Source organism: Ochlerotatus camptorhynchus, unplaced genomic scaffold (assembly GCF_037179485.1).
Source record: "Ochlerotatus camptorhynchus isolate MF236.1 unplaced genomic scaffold, CSIRO-AGI_Acam_v1.1 ptg000080l, whole genome shotgun sequence".
Taxonomy (NCBI): domain Eukaryota; kingdom Metazoa; phylum Arthropoda; class Insecta; order Diptera; family Culicidae; genus Ochlerotatus; species Ochlerotatus camptorhynchus.
Window position 1 is genome coordinate 1,084,802 of NW_027040570.1, and position 15,159 is coordinate 1,099,960.

General features: G+C 44.0%; 1 protein-coding gene across 1 annotated transcript; it reads right to left on the minus strand.

Moving 5' to 3' along the window:
- Nucleotides 1-417: 417 nt before the first annotated feature.
- Nucleotides 418-14,542, minus strand: LOC135697951 (protein MEMO1). Its single transcript, XM_065217807.1, has 6 exons — nt 13,916-14,542; nt 13,501-13,582; nt 13,325-13,393; nt 12,965-13,189; nt 645-969; nt 418-583 (listed from the first exon to the last, which is right to left on the minus strand). Exons 1-6 carry the CDS (start codon nt 13,962-13,964, stop codon nt 452-454), a joined length of 882 nt encoding a protein of 293 aa, XP_065073879.1. The 5' UTR covers nt 13,965-14,542; the 3' UTR covers nt 418-451.
- Nucleotides 14,543-15,159: the final 617 nt, after the last annotated feature.

The following is a 15,159-nucleotide window of genomic DNA, read 5'->3' on the forward strand; positions in this document are numbered from 1 at the left end:
TTCATATTCATTACATAGATCTACAGTGAATGATTCTCTAAATCGGATTCGGGTTGCAAACTAAATAATATCTCTCGCCTAGGATGAACGAGGGTGGTTTTCCTGTGTTCTTAAAACTTAACGGGAGTTTTCATATGCTACTAATAAAAACGATGAGACAAACACGGTTTGTTATTTTGCTGATACACACGCTATCAATCTAAGTAAATATAATTATTATTCAGCATGAGTTGAATGACGGAAATTGTATATATTAAAATTTTCTCGATCCGTATCTCTCTCATTTTAGTAAGTGTCATTTCTCGTCTTAAATCCGTGCCTCCTTTTTTCTGTATTATTGTTCTCACTCTTTAGCAATATCTCATCCGTTACCTATGTTGTTTCGATCGATGTGCTTCCTTATTTAATACATGTTGCTTTTACTTTCCAGTATGTTGGCTAAAACGTGGCCTTACTCGAAAATCAACGACCCTGAGGCATAACTAACGCTGGAGTCCTTCTTATCACAGCACTGATTGCTTTGGTCGTACTTGAGAAATTTGAAACTCATCCGGTAGCCACGTCTCTTCAGCTCATCTACCGACTGCAGAACAGAAGAACAAATCAATCCGGGGTGAACCAATAGAAATGCAGTGAATACTAACCTGGAGCAGCACACCGATCGGATGCCGGCCGCAGACCGTGTTGTTGTACTTTCGCAGGTACTCGCTGAAGCTCTCCGGTTTCAGCGTTTCGATCAGGTCCATACCCATCTTGTCCAGTACCTCGATCCACTTGTAGATGGGACCGTGCGATTCCTCGTAGTACGTGTACCGGAAGCGGGCACCCCAATGGCAAAAATCGGACGAGATAACGAAGAGATTCTGCGGATCGGCCAAGTACGGCGCCAGAATTTTGCCGTACGTTTCCTCCCACTCACTGCTGATCGAGCCGACCATGATTGGCACGATTGTGAACTGGTCACGGAAGCTGCGGATTGTAGATAGGGTTGTTTTCGTGATTTCTTGGCGGTTCTGGTCATGGGAAGCGTTCGGCATGAGATGATTGTTTGCATACCCTGTCGGGTTCGATTCCCGATCCGGTCGAGCAAATTTCCGGGTTGGAAGTTTTCTCGCTATCCCTGGACATAGAGCATCAATGTGCTTGCCACACAATATGCGAATGCAAAAATGGTACAGACTTAGAAAGCTCTTAATTAACAACTGTGAAAGTGTTCCAAGAAGTTTAAGTTGAGGACAGGCGTACAGTTCCAGTTGGGACGTAACAGCCAAGAAGAAGAAGACAGTGTCAACGACGGCAGAGAAGCTCAAGGAATGCATCTGTCGATTCGGGTGTTCACTAACAACTGAAAGGTTTGCCGAAGCATTGTGGACTTTTCGAACGTTTACAGCTGGAGATGCATCATGCTGAAATCCACATTCGAAACGAGCGGTACTGGGCGAGAGAAACAATAATTGAAATTGAAAGAAAATGTAGCGAAAGGAAGAACTACGTCGAGGTTTAGATCAGATTACGCAATAATCAGTTGCGAAGACGTATGTATGACGACCGACGACCGGATACAACTGAACGATCATTGCTTTCGGAAGTACTGTTTAGTAGAATTCAACGTTGTTTGTGCTGAGAAATCCGGAGGACATGTTACAGGTACAGTACTATAAAATATACTTAAGGGGCTGTCCACAAACCACGCCTACTGGATTATATCTGCTATGCTTCATATACTGATTTAGGGGTGTTTAAAGACGATAACTTCATTGAAATATGTTATCAAGTAAGTTTGTCTGGAATGTAAATATGACGAAAGTTGTCACTGTATAACCAATGAATGATGCAAATTGTATGAGTACAAGTTTTCAACGACGTCTTTATATAAATCTACACTTCAATCCAGGTAAGTGTAGCTGTTGATCGACAAAATCAGAGCCTTTTCTACGGTTAATCGACTTTAGGTTATTTTGATTTGTTGGGAAACATTAGAAGATTTTCCTTTATTATCGAGACGACTTTTAGCCAAGGGCTGGTTTGTCTCCGAATTAGAAGATACTGAGAAGTTCAGCACATATGATCGGCAGGACACGTGTGTGTGAGAAAACGTACAAAACATCTGCGGAAACCGGTGGGATCCCAAGATAAGATTTTCAATTCAATTGATTTCATCTTAACAGTGTTGGAAAGTTCATTTTCAAAGAAAGTTCTTTCACAGTTCTCATTTCGCTGAAGAACTAGCTATGGGAAAATCGCGAACGAAATGAGAACAAAAGTTTCCGAACGAGCTGTGCGAAACAGTTAAGCAAACGATTCCGAAAGAGAATTCCGATTTCGCTCTCTCAATCTATTTCACAGAAAATTGAGAATCCAGCTAGCTAAGGTTCTTGTCTCCAATGTCATGTTTCGTCGCGGAGTAGAATGAAATTATCTCGCTTAATTTCTGCCACTCTGCTGATGTTTTCTTTTTCTAGATTAGGTAGTTCAGCAACGGTATCCAGGTGTCATCAGGAGGAAGCAGTCGCCTATACCAGGCCATCGGTCACTCACCGTTGACCACTACCACCTGTCGTCATCTTTGGCTACCTATCCAAGGGCGAGCCGGTGATGCTGGTTACTTTCCCGTCGATGATAAGTCAGTGCATGACACACGACGGGTATCATCCACCGTTCGACCGCGCGCGTCGGGATGAAAAGATCGCATTTTTTTTATTTGTTTGTGTCGTTATTAGATTAAGAGTAAAATAAATTTAGGTCTAAACAGTATTGTTTGATTGCAATAAACTGTTGTTGTTCTTTGTGTAATTTTCGTGTGTGATTGCAAATCCGAGAAATTGCATGCTAAGCTTGAACTCGGGTTGAACCCAACCCACCTCACCAAATCGGAGTTTATTGGCACGGCTGGAGCTGAAGTAGAGCAGCAAAGAACACTTTGTAAGTTGCATCCAGATTTTACTGGTCCTTCGAGCCGGATTTGGGCGGCAATAGGGATCCGCCCGGCCAATACGAGATAACTAAGGTGAGTGCGGTTTCAATAACTTACATTCTGTAAATTGGTCTACGAGATCGGTATTTTGTGTACATGTTCTGGAAGTTTTTACTGTGGTCACCGAGTTGCTTCGGAAAGGACCGCTGAGAGCCAACTACGGCCTCGAGGTCGCACTCAAATTTGCCATTGGATTGGTCGATAGTCCCGGGATCAGTTCACCTCTTCGAGACCGGTCGATTATCAACAGAAGCAGCCATCGCACATAAACATTCATCCCACCGAACGACTGGAATTCCGCCAACTCGATTTGCAACATTCAACCCGAGAGAGGAAGCGATTTGGATTAAAAATACAAGGCAAATTCTGCCTGTGACCAGGTGATTAAGATTCCAATCCTTTTATGCAATTTAGCGCGGTCTACGCGGTGTTTTGTTCGTAGATCCTGCCATCGCTCATCGGTATGTCGGCAGCTAGCGGAAGCTGCGTGGTCGAAAGAACCGCAAACGCAGTATCTTCATGTCGTTTGCTTCGATTAAGGCATTCGTATCCAGCTACCAAGCGGACAAGGACAAGTGCGAGATGTCTGTTCGTTTGGAAAACGTAATCGCGCTGTGGACGGAATTCAATGCTGTTCAGGCGGAGTTGGAGACGCTGGAAGAAGCCGATGAAGTCTTGGAGGCATACTTGAAGGAGCGCACGGAATTCGAACGAGCCTATTATCGAGTAAAAGGTACGCTACTTTTGTTAAACCAGAATGAAGCCCAACCTACTACTGCCCGACCCATTGATAACACGAGCAATGTATCCCACCTTAATTACTATTTACGCTCCTCTTTGGTTGGCGAAGCACTTAAACTAATTCAAACGATTCCGATTAGCAACGAACAGTACTCCGTTGCATGGAATTTGCTGCTGAGTCACTACCAAAACCCTCGGCGTTTGAAACGGACGTACGTGCAGTCCTTGTTTGAATTTCCCTGCATTAAGCGTGAAACGGCAGTGGAATTACATTCGTTGATCGACAAATTCCAAACTAATGTTAAGATCCTCAAACAACTGCGGGGAAAATTCCGAGCATACATCTGCTCAGTAGGTACGCGATTGGATTCAGTAACGAGGCGTGATTGGGAAGAATACGCGGAGGCAAACGATGCAGCGAAATTCCAGCAATTAGTCGAGTTTCTTCAACATCGAGTCAACGTGCTGGAGACGGTTGCCAACAAGCCTTCGGAAACTCCAGCTAACATCAAGAAGCCCAACCCTCCACGTTCAGGAAATCACGGTGATATACAGCAGGGGTCGTGCAAATGTCCAGCGTGTTCAAGTCAACACGTCCGAATGTGCAAATATGGCTGTTGACGAGAAAAAACAAGTATTTCGAATCAATCAACTCTGCCGAAACTGTCTGCCTCGGGGTCACATGGCGAAGGAATGTTCATTGGAGAGCAGCTGCCGCAAGTACCGAGGACTAGTGCTTCCGGCCAGGCGGGCAGTAGTAGCGGACCGGTGTCAGCCACGCCAGCAGCGCATACTGGCATTTCGAGTTGTACAACGCAAGACGAATCCAGGAGCAGGGTACTATTAGCCACAGCGATCATCATCATAGTGGACGATAGTGGCAACGAGCATCCAGTGCGAGCTTTGTTGGATTCAGGCAGCGAATGCTGCTTTGCATCAGAACGAGTGAGGTTCGGCGACATAAGGTGAATCTTCCGATCGCAGGGATTGGTCAAGCGTCTAACGAAGTCTGCTGCATGTTCCGCTCGATAGTGAAGTCTCGGATATACAAGTTTTCCACCACCATCGACGCCTTCATTCTTCCCAAGGTCACCGTAGATCTGCCTTCAATCTCCTTCGACACGTCGAGTTGGCGAATCTCTTCCGTGTCTGGTTAATTCGGTTTTCGGTTGAATTATCAGTGGCAAAACTCCTGAACAACATTCAAGATCTTCCGTAGTCCGCAACGTCGCTGCGAGGATGGACGGTACATAGTACGAGTACCGTTCAAGGAAGCTGTTCTGGACAAATTAGGAGCCTATAAACGTACTGCACTCCACCGTTTTCGCCTGATCGAGGGTCGTTCGGGCGCGATCCAAAATTAGCCGCCGAATATCGTAAATTCATGGACGAGTACGAAGAGTTGGTACACATGGAGCGAACTGACGAATCAGATGCAGCGTCAGGGCCTGCATACTTCCTTCCAAATCATCCAGTCATTCGCGAGGAGAGCAGTACAACCAAAATGCGTATCATCTTCGATGCTTCTTGCAAGAGCTCCACCGGAATTTCCCTGAACAACGCTATGGGTCTAATTGTTCAAGAAGATTTGCGGTCCATAACGATGCGATCTCGCCTGCATCCTATCATGATGATTGCTGACGTCGCCAAAATGTACCGGCAAATGGTTTTGTTTCCCAGAGACTGCCGATTTCATCTGATATTCTGGCGTCCTTCACTATAAGATCCGATCCGCATCTACAAATTGAAAACCGTACCGAGTAGTGAAGAAGAAGGCAACCTGTGAGGATTTTTATGTCGACGATTTCTTTCCGGGCGCACAGACTGTCGCCGAAGCAATCGAACTACGGGAGCGAATGGATGCCATGTTCAACTCAGCTGGAATGCAGCTACGAAAGTGGGCGAGCAATTACCCTGCAGTTTTAGAAGGAATTCCGGAAAACAAACGTGCCTTGCAGTCTTCGATGGATTTCGACAAGGATCAGGCCATCAAGACACTGGGTCTACACTGGGAACCCTGTTCTGACAAGTTGAAATACGTCGTTCCTGAAGCGAAAACCAAGTCCTCACCAGTCGTCACGAAACGAAGCGCACTTTCCTGCATCGCCAAACTGTTTGACCCACTTGGTTTGGTGGGTCCGGTCGTAGTCATCGCGAAGAACTTCATGCAAGCATTGTGGGGATTGAAAGATTACAGCGGAAAGCAGTACGAGTGGAACAAGGAACTACCGGAGCAGATGAAGAAACGCTGGGTCGAATACTACACCGAACTTCCCCACCTGAACGCTCTGCGAATTGATCGATTCGTCATACTCCCAAATGCTTCTTCTGTGGAGCTGCACTTTTTCTCGGACGCCTCTTTAGCTGCATACGGATCGTGTGCCTACATCAGATCGTCGAATGAGTCAGGTGAAGTCAAGGTCGCTCTATTAACGTCTCCACTCAAACAGCAAAGCATTCCGCGCCTAGAGCTTTGTGGCGCACTTCTGTCTGCTGAGGTCAGAAGTTCTCCGAAGCGCTGCGAATCACATCCAAGGCGGATTTTTTTGAAGGTCCTCCATGGCTTCGAGGAGAAAAGGAATCGTGGACAGTTCTAGTTGACGCAGGTGTTGACAACGAGGCAGCCAAGGAAATCGTCGCTTGCAGTCGCTTCTACTTCTTCGCCATCATTCGCCGAGGAATACGTAAGCAGGTTCTCCAACTACCAGCATATGTTACGCGCCACTGCCTACTGGTGGCGGTATTTCGAAAACCTTCGACTACCCAAGGCCGAGCAAACCGTTTCATCACCGCTAACAACAGCTGAACTCCGTAGCGCCGAACTAGCACTCGTTCGACTTGATCAAAGGGACAGCTTTCCTATGGAATGGAAGGCACTGCAGGCAAATCAAGTGGTCTCCTCGAATTCACGACTTCGCTGGTTCAATCCGATGATTGCTCCTGATAACGTTTTACGCATCCGAGGACGATTGAGTCGTTCCGCACAACCGTATGATGCTCGCCATCACATACTTCTGCCAGGGTCGCATCCATTCACGTCACTTCTCGTCCGTTTTCAGCATGAACGCCTTCTGCACGCAGCTGTACAGCCGCCTACCAAAACTATTCGGCAGCGGTTTTGGATCCTGGGAGGCATAAACATCGCTCGTCGCATTGTTCACGGCTGCGTCACCTGTTTTCGAGCCAAACCGAAGGCAGTCGAGCAATTCATGGCTGAACTTCCAACTCAGCGTGTTACCGCTTCGAGACCTTTCTCCTTCGTCGGTGTTGATTTCTAGATTCTCAAGCCTCATCACCACAGATATGCACCTCCGAAAGCTTACGTCGCAGTATTTGTGTGCTTCAGCACAACAGCTGTACACCTGGAGCTCGTCGTGGACCTAAGTACAGTCAAGTTTCTCCAGGCTTTCCGTCGCTTCGTATCTCGTCGGGATTTGTGTTCAGACGTCTATAGCGACAACGGTAAAAACTTCGTTTGGGCAGCAAATGAAATCCGGAAACTACTAGGGTAAACGCTCCTATAGTTGCAGTACGTTTGAAGCGTTAGGTTTCTATAGTTGTGTATTGAGTCTCCATGCGCAACTATAGGAACCTAACGCTTCTAACGTACCGCAACTATAGGAGCGTTTCCCCTACATGACAAAGACTTTCAGCACACTTTCGCCAGTGAATGTGCTTTATGCATGATGATATTTAGGTTGCATACATGTAGGTGGTACCCTTGCGTTATAATTGGTGGAAGTATACATTTAGGATATATTTAAACATACGTTCTCTCTTGCAGGTGAGTCAAAGTGGGAGTGATATTAGTTCCTCTCAATCTCAAACAAGAAAGTTCGCTCGGGAAATAACGCTTTGCGAAATTCCCATCGATGATTTCCCTAGTGAAAAAATCTCGCTTGCGATAATGAACTTTTGCCGATATTTCCCACACTGCTTCTTAAGCTTTAACGTTTTAACGTATGAAGAAATGAACTTCTAGAACCTTCGTAGATCTTCTGGAAACTTTGTAGAGCTTCAAGAAACTTTCTAGAAGTTATTGTTATTGCTCAGTTCACACCCTGGCTGGCTGCTGCCTACCGATCTGCACTTAAGCCAGGCATGAACCTACGGAAATTTAGTCGTGGCCTATGCTAGACCGTATAACGACTTTCCTTTCACTAGCAGGCTTTTTGGTCCCACTAGCGTCCGATTAGGGGATAGTAAGAGATTAAAAGAATAAAGAAGAGAGATAGAGGATTTTGTTGTTTTGCTGAAAAGAAATAAAAAAAAAAAACACGCCAGCTTGTTGTGCAACATCAGGTTTGTTCGCTTTGATTTCCGTTCCAAGGGGCAACGTCCATCGTCGTCGTACTCAAATACCTGGGAACGTCCAGAGGTGCACAGGGCCAACGTGAAAGACTTCCATTCTGGGCAGCTGCTTGACCTGGGTCCAGATCAAATTCCTATCGGCTTGCTTAATTTACTTGTTGACGCTCCGCCGCCTTAGTATTTGCCTTTGCTGCGATTTTCGGGCGGATTTAATTCATAATCAAACGCTTGCCTGCAGACTTCGTTTCTATTGCTATCGGCCTCTGATGACATTGACATCTGAGATCCATTTTTGAGGCCACCAGCCACAAGTTATATACCGCAGACAGCGGTTAGTGAGACCTGCAGCTTTTGAGTGTTCTCCACTGGTGCTGCACAGATTCCACGTTTTAATCGAAGTTTCGAATTTCGGTACGTTGACCAATCTGATTTGATCTCCGCTTTTGTGTAAATGTCATATTATCACCGACCTTATTACCATCACCTTAGTGTGTGGCATCAGGTGTACGCTCCTCTGTGTTTTCGTTACCAATGCAGTTAATTTGACACGTTTGTTGCATTTCCGTATGTCTCACTCGTTCATTGTGTTATGGAAAGAAAGAAAGTTAAGGTTAAGGTTAGATACTATTAGTTGATAGAGCTGGAATTAGGGCGTAACAGCCTTTGCAAACAATGACCTCTCTCGATGCCTTTCAGGAATTCAAGGCACGCTCACGCAAACCAACATAACCATCGGGTAGGGAAAGTCTTCTTCAGATCGATGAGGATGCCGGTCCACCGTTCACAAAAACTGTCAGGCCCTAATTCCAGCTCTATCTAGATGTTTTGTAACCCATTTATTGTGTCTGTTTACTTGTTTATTGTTGTGCTCAATTAGAGAGAGGATGAGACAGAATGTGGAAAAGGAATTTATTAGACTAGAAGAGATCAGCGATCTTGCTACCAGTGGTGAAATGGGATCGAATGTGGAAGAAGAATCTATTAGACTAAAAGATATCAAAGTATAACTTGCAACAAGTGGTAAAAAGTATTGACTTGTTAGTGTGAAAATAACTAAGGGTGACAATGATGACACATTAAATGAGGCACCACTAACAGGTGTGGATACCTCAGACAGGCAGTTGTTGTTAATTCATGCGACACTGTTGCTGCAACCAGGTCGGAGGTGTGACCCACCAAGAATCTTAAAAGGATTAAAAACATATTTCACAATATTTGTATATGAATTACATATCATTCTTGCTGAACCACCGTCAAATCCACTATCCAGAGGCAGCGTTCAAGAAACTTTCTAGAAGTGCAGCAAATTTTCAAGAAGTTTGCTTTGTATGAGTAAAAAGTTCAACGAAATTTGCAGTAGTTTGATGAAATTCGGCGAAGTTTAGAGATACGTATAGTCAACTCTCCACAACTCGATATTCTATAACTCGATGGATTCTACAGTCCCTTCAGTTTTCCATGTATCGTACTCTCCATAAGTCGATATTTCTACAAGTCGAGGCCTAATTTGGTCGATTATCTATGTAGTGTCAGTTTGATTCTATTACTCTATATGTCAAACATAGAGCTTCTGAATTCGGTGATGATGTTGATGTTAAAATCAACGGAACTTTAAAAACATGATAACTTGTGGTCATATTGAGGACAGGACCCATAAACCACATCAGAACATGTTCCTGGTGTTTCAGGGAAATGGTCCGTAACTTTAATTTATACAAGAACTTATCATGAGATATATCAAACTGATTATATTTAATGCTCAGGGCGGATGTTGGGTTATTAGGCCAAAGAAGAAACAACTACTATAGAAATTCAGACCAGAACTTGAATAGAATCTAAACCGATCATGCGAAACATCGAATTGCATGAGAATGCAAAGATGGTTCAACATTATATTCACTGTAACCACATTTGACCACATCTGGACTTGTTCTGGAAACCCCCAGGGAATATGCCCGAACTTGAATAATAACAGTAATGCGACACATCAAATCTCGATGAACATTTCAAATGGTCCAGGGCCCAACAAAGTCACTTTCAATCGAAAATCGTCAAGCGACGACGAAGCTGCCAACCAACACTTTCAATTGAAACTCATTCTATTTTCTCTTCGAGCAGATCCCGTTCAATATCAACAGAACCACTTTCACCAGTTTTCATGCTGTTTGTTTTGGCTTGGCTCGTGATCATTTCGTCTTTCATAGTCAAATGAACTTACTTTCGCATTGAAGCGAAGCTGTTCGATTCCAATTCGCGCAGTTTTTCTGACTTTTGTTGATTTTTTACTCGGTTCATTTAAGCGCATGCGCATAGATCTGTGAATCACATAGAATCACAATTAAATTTATCATTGTCGGATGGTTTGTTTACCCATGGGTACTTTTGGAATCGAGATGACGTCCAGAGGCCGGAAATCGATGTCCGACGCCATTTTTAAATCCATGATGGAGGCTTCAGATTTCAGTACATGTGGTAAATACTGTCAAATACCCATAAATATAGGTATTTTTTTCAATCGGGGTGACGTCTAGAGACTGGAAATCTATATCCGACGACATTTAGAAATCCAATGTGGTGGCTCTCGATTTCTGAGAAAGTGGGAAACGCTTATGCGAACCAATCAATATGGATATGATTGGGATCGGGGTGACGTCTAGATCGAAAATTGCCATACGACGCCATTTTGAAATCCAAGATGGCGGCTTCCGATTTGAGAGTAAGTGTCAAATACCATAATATATGGGTATTTTCAGAACGGGGATGACACGTAGATGCCAAAAATCGATGTCAGACGCCATTTTTTAAATCCAAGATGGCAACTTCTGGTTTAAAAAAATGGGAAATACTGTCAAATACCCATCAATGTAATGTCGTTTTCGTTTTTGCGGTGTAGCTACACCGGTGCTACACTGCCGAACACCGAAAAAAATTAGGGTGTAGCTACCGGTTGCACCTTTGTTTACAAAGAAGTGATGATGAACTGTCAATGACTCGCACTTATTGCTGCTTACACTACACCGGTGTAGTGTAGTAAAAACGAAAACGACATAAGTATTTTCGGCCAGAAACCAGAGCCAGAGAGCCAGAAATGTTTCCAGCATTTTGAAATCGAAGATGGCGGGTTTGGTTCAGAAAAAGTATTAAGTACAGTTAAATACCGTTCAATGTTGGTATTTTTGGAGTCGGGGTGACATCTAGAGGCCGAAAAACGATGTCCGACGCCATCTTGAAATTTAAGATGGTGGCTTCCGGTTTTATAAGAAGCGTCAAAACCCTACAAATGGCGTGTAAAATCGATTTGCAGCATCTACGGTCATCCCCGGTCTGAAAATACCCAGATCTTAGGATATTTCACACTTTGTGTGAAACATGAAGGCCGCCATATTGGATTCCAAAATGACGTCGGATAATTATTTTCAGCATCTACGCGTCGTCTCCGTTCCTAAAATACCCATATCTTAGGATACTTGACACTTTTCCTGAGCCCGATGGCCGCGGTCTGACAAGTCGAATGAGCCCCGAATTGAAGTGAAAGTTGGAAAAACGAAGGAAGCAGTTTTCGAGTCATTCATTGCGTCAATTGAAGCAAGTCTGTGCTTCGAATGAAATGAACTGATGCACTTGACGAACGAAACAAGCGATAGTCAAGTCATGTTTGACAGGAGGAATGTTCATCGTAACTCGATAATATTGCTCGAAATGAAGCGATTCTGCGGGGAGATCATTTTCATTTCTTTGTTTCGAAAATGCAGAACCCTGGTCCTATCTGCTTTGATCGATTCTCTTCATCGACTTTCTCTTTCAATAACCACTGCTATGCAAACAGATTTCACACTAATTCTACCACATAGTTTGATGTGATGTGATGATAGCGTCCAAAACGTCAAATGCAACAGGGAAAGGTTTTGCAGCTGCGTTATTGATGAAAGAGAAAGTTGATGTAAATCGATCAATGCAGATAGGACCTTTTGAAATGTTTATCTATAATAGCATCAGCATTCAATGACCAATCCATTGGTGATAATATTTAAAATTAAAGATCACATTTTGTTACATCTGAACGTATCCCGAACATGTTTCCGGAATTCCCAGGGGCATCCGGAACATGTCCGGATGTGATCAAATGTGGTCCTAATGGGTGCATTCCAACGACTGGTATAGACAGCTTTTTTGCAGACAATGTCATCTCTGCTGTGCGTACGATGATGCTAACATCTTTAGACCAAACTGGATGTCATACTGCCCATAATCGCATATTAGTTCCATCTTTGTTTGATTTCCTATTAAAATGGGACAGTTATGCGATTATTGGTAGTATACCAAACATCGTTACAGATGCAACGTCAACGGGAATATGGGTTCCACGAAGAATCTTTGCTTTTTCCAGGCCGAAATCCGCTACTTGAGAACTCGCTGAACTTCTACGGCAGGTTGGTGCGAACATCTCTTAGCTTAAACATCGTCTTGACCAGCTACTGAAAAATGAATCGAAGTGGTAGTGAAAGTCCGACTGCCACCGGTCTTTCGAACAATTCAAGCAAGTCCTGCAGTCCGATTTGTTGCTGTAGTTTGTGACTAGAGTATTTGCATGTAATCTAAGCCATGTGACTGTTTCGAACAGGTATCCGGTCTTGCACATTTACGACCAATTAAACGCTCTCTATGGTAAGACAATATTCAGCACTGATGACCTTGAACGAGCTTAGCACCACATACCATTAGAAGAAGAAAAACCTGAGGCTTTTATAATACCGTTTAAATTTGGTGTCGGACGACGATTCCTATGGAACAAACTTTCCATTCATCAACACCACTTGAAATGGATTGACAGTAGTTGTTTTCTACTGCTCCTGCTAACCCCGAAACCCTTTTTCTGGTAAATCCTATCAGCAATATGGCTAAAAACTGTAAAAAAAATATACCATTCGAACTACTCACTCTTCCATCACTTTGGCCACGTAGGGAAGATGCATCTCGATGCTGTGTTCATCCTCGTCCGTTTTCTGGTCCATCCACTTGAAGTCCCCGGTAGCCTCCAGTTCGGCATTGATCTGCTGATCCACCTTCAGGTCGTACAACGGCGTGCGACAGTACTGGGCCGCCGACAGGGCACAACGGGACAGCCGCACGTGATGCGATGGACCCAAAATAAACACACGTTTCCTACAAGCAACAACAAAAAAATCATACAGATAGAACGAAACAAAGAATACCAGCTTTCGAGGCATGCCAAAACTTTGCTGCAGATGGCAATTGAATGCAACAAACAAACGAACAAAAAAAAAAGATGATAGTTACACAACAGCTGGGCTAATTTGTCGGTAGGCCCATGCACCGCATGCTCCACAGTAGCGATATCCGGCGTGGCTGTTGAGAAGAACAAAGAAAGGTAAAGAGTTAATTATTCGAAAGGACACAAATTCCCTTCGATCGCCCGGGAGCGAATGATATGCCAAAAAAGAGAAAATAATTACGGAGCAATAATTGCACGGGCCGGCCCGAATGTCAGATCAGCGTCGTCCAGCCATTTGGACAGTTGTCGATTCAGATCGGAACCTGCAACAAAGAACGTGAAGAACGCAAAAAAAAAAAACCTGTAGTATCATTTTTATAAGTAGGTAGTGTTTCGAATCGAGTGGAGCATGTCCAAAGCTAAGGTGAAATTTTCTAAATATGCATGATTTCGAGCTAAAAAGTACCTGTCCTCCCCGGGAACATCAATGTCAGCAAAGATGAACACAAAGGAACATGAGAAAAATGTTGTCTTTCCTAAAAACTACTTCCCAGAAAGCAATTAAAAACAAAAACTGTGAAGAGATACAGCAGCAAGGAAGGGTAAAAAAAAAAACAACACAAGAGAACAAGTCAAGCTTCCAGCCCCGTGCCTACCTGAATCCGTGTACCAACTTCCGGCGTGAGAGGCCTCCCGATAAGTCATCTTTATCCTGCTCAAATGTCCCCCTGGATGCTTGATGGACACAAAACTTTGTTCCACGGTCTGTGTTGTCGTTCGGAGATACCGACCGAAGGGGGTGAACAACACTTTCTTCGTGCCTTCTCGTTCGCACAAACGCACTCGATTCGGTTGGGCTAGGTTCGGCGGTCGGTCCTTTCCTCCGTACAACAACCTACCGCACCACCACCGCAGACGTGAAATGAATATTTTATTACGAAAAGCGTACCGTCCCCGAACCACCACCGTACGATTTTTCCACTTGGAAATTGTCCAACTGCGGTGCGCTTTCGCACACCAATCAAAAGTTCAGCACTTGGAACGGCGCAGAAACTAGTCGAATGGCACACCCGAACGCGGATTTTCGATGCACGGCAGGCGAAATTACGGATCGAAAAACTCTCGAACGAGAAAAAAAAGACGAGAGGAGCTGCTACTGCGAGCTGAAAGATGACGATACTAGCCTGCGATGCGGACAGTGTAGAAACTTTTTCCGTCCTTTGTCTGTGACCTGATTGCTGAACGATGGTTCTTCCACTCCAACTCCACGCACTCCCACTTGCCGTGACAAACAAGAAGCGAAAGCGAGGCAAATTGTCACTCGAACTGTCAACACAAAAACATCAGAATCTGCGGCGTTATGCGTTACAAGACAGGCATTTAATAGCAAACCCCAGTGGGAAAAGGATTCACAGCCTCGAAGATTTAGGCACGGAAAGAAAAATAATATCGTCAGTTCAGAGAAAATTAGCATCCAGATTATTCAAAATGTTTTCAGAAAAGGAATTGCACGTAGAAACTACACTGATAAAAATTCAAATATTGTTTTTATGTGTCCCACACATGAATTTTTGCAATGTAATCAACAAATGATATCTATGTGTCGGACACATACTCAATATGTGTACACATAAAAGCCTCGCTCGCTTTAACCACAAACGAAGTGACAGACGGAGCGGCTCGAAAACTTTGGTGACTAACCTGCTATTTCAATTTTTCAGTAAACCACATGGCAATACCACTACTACTGGATTGTACCACATGGCAACACTACTACTGGATTGTACTGGCATTTTCACCAAATGCATTAGAATGTTTTGGTTCTATCTCTTTCACTCTACTCAAAACTGAAATGCATAAAAAATCGAGTAAAAAATGACAAAATGATACACTGATAAAT

Bases quoted from the DNA above. Each gene is read 5' to 3' on its own strand.
- LOC135697951 (XM_065217807.1), bottom strand. From the start codon at position 13,964: ATGACTTATCGGGAGGCCTCTCACGCCGGAAGTTGGTACACGGATTCA. The intron at 13,394-13,500 runs GTAATTATTTTC...TCTTCTCAACAG, and splicing joins GCCCGTGCAATTATTGCTCC to CCACGCCGGATATCGCTACT. The intron at 970-12,964 runs GTGAGTAGTTCG...TACAATCCGCAG, and splicing joins GTGGCCAAAGTGATGGAAGA to CTTCCGTGACCAGTTCACAA.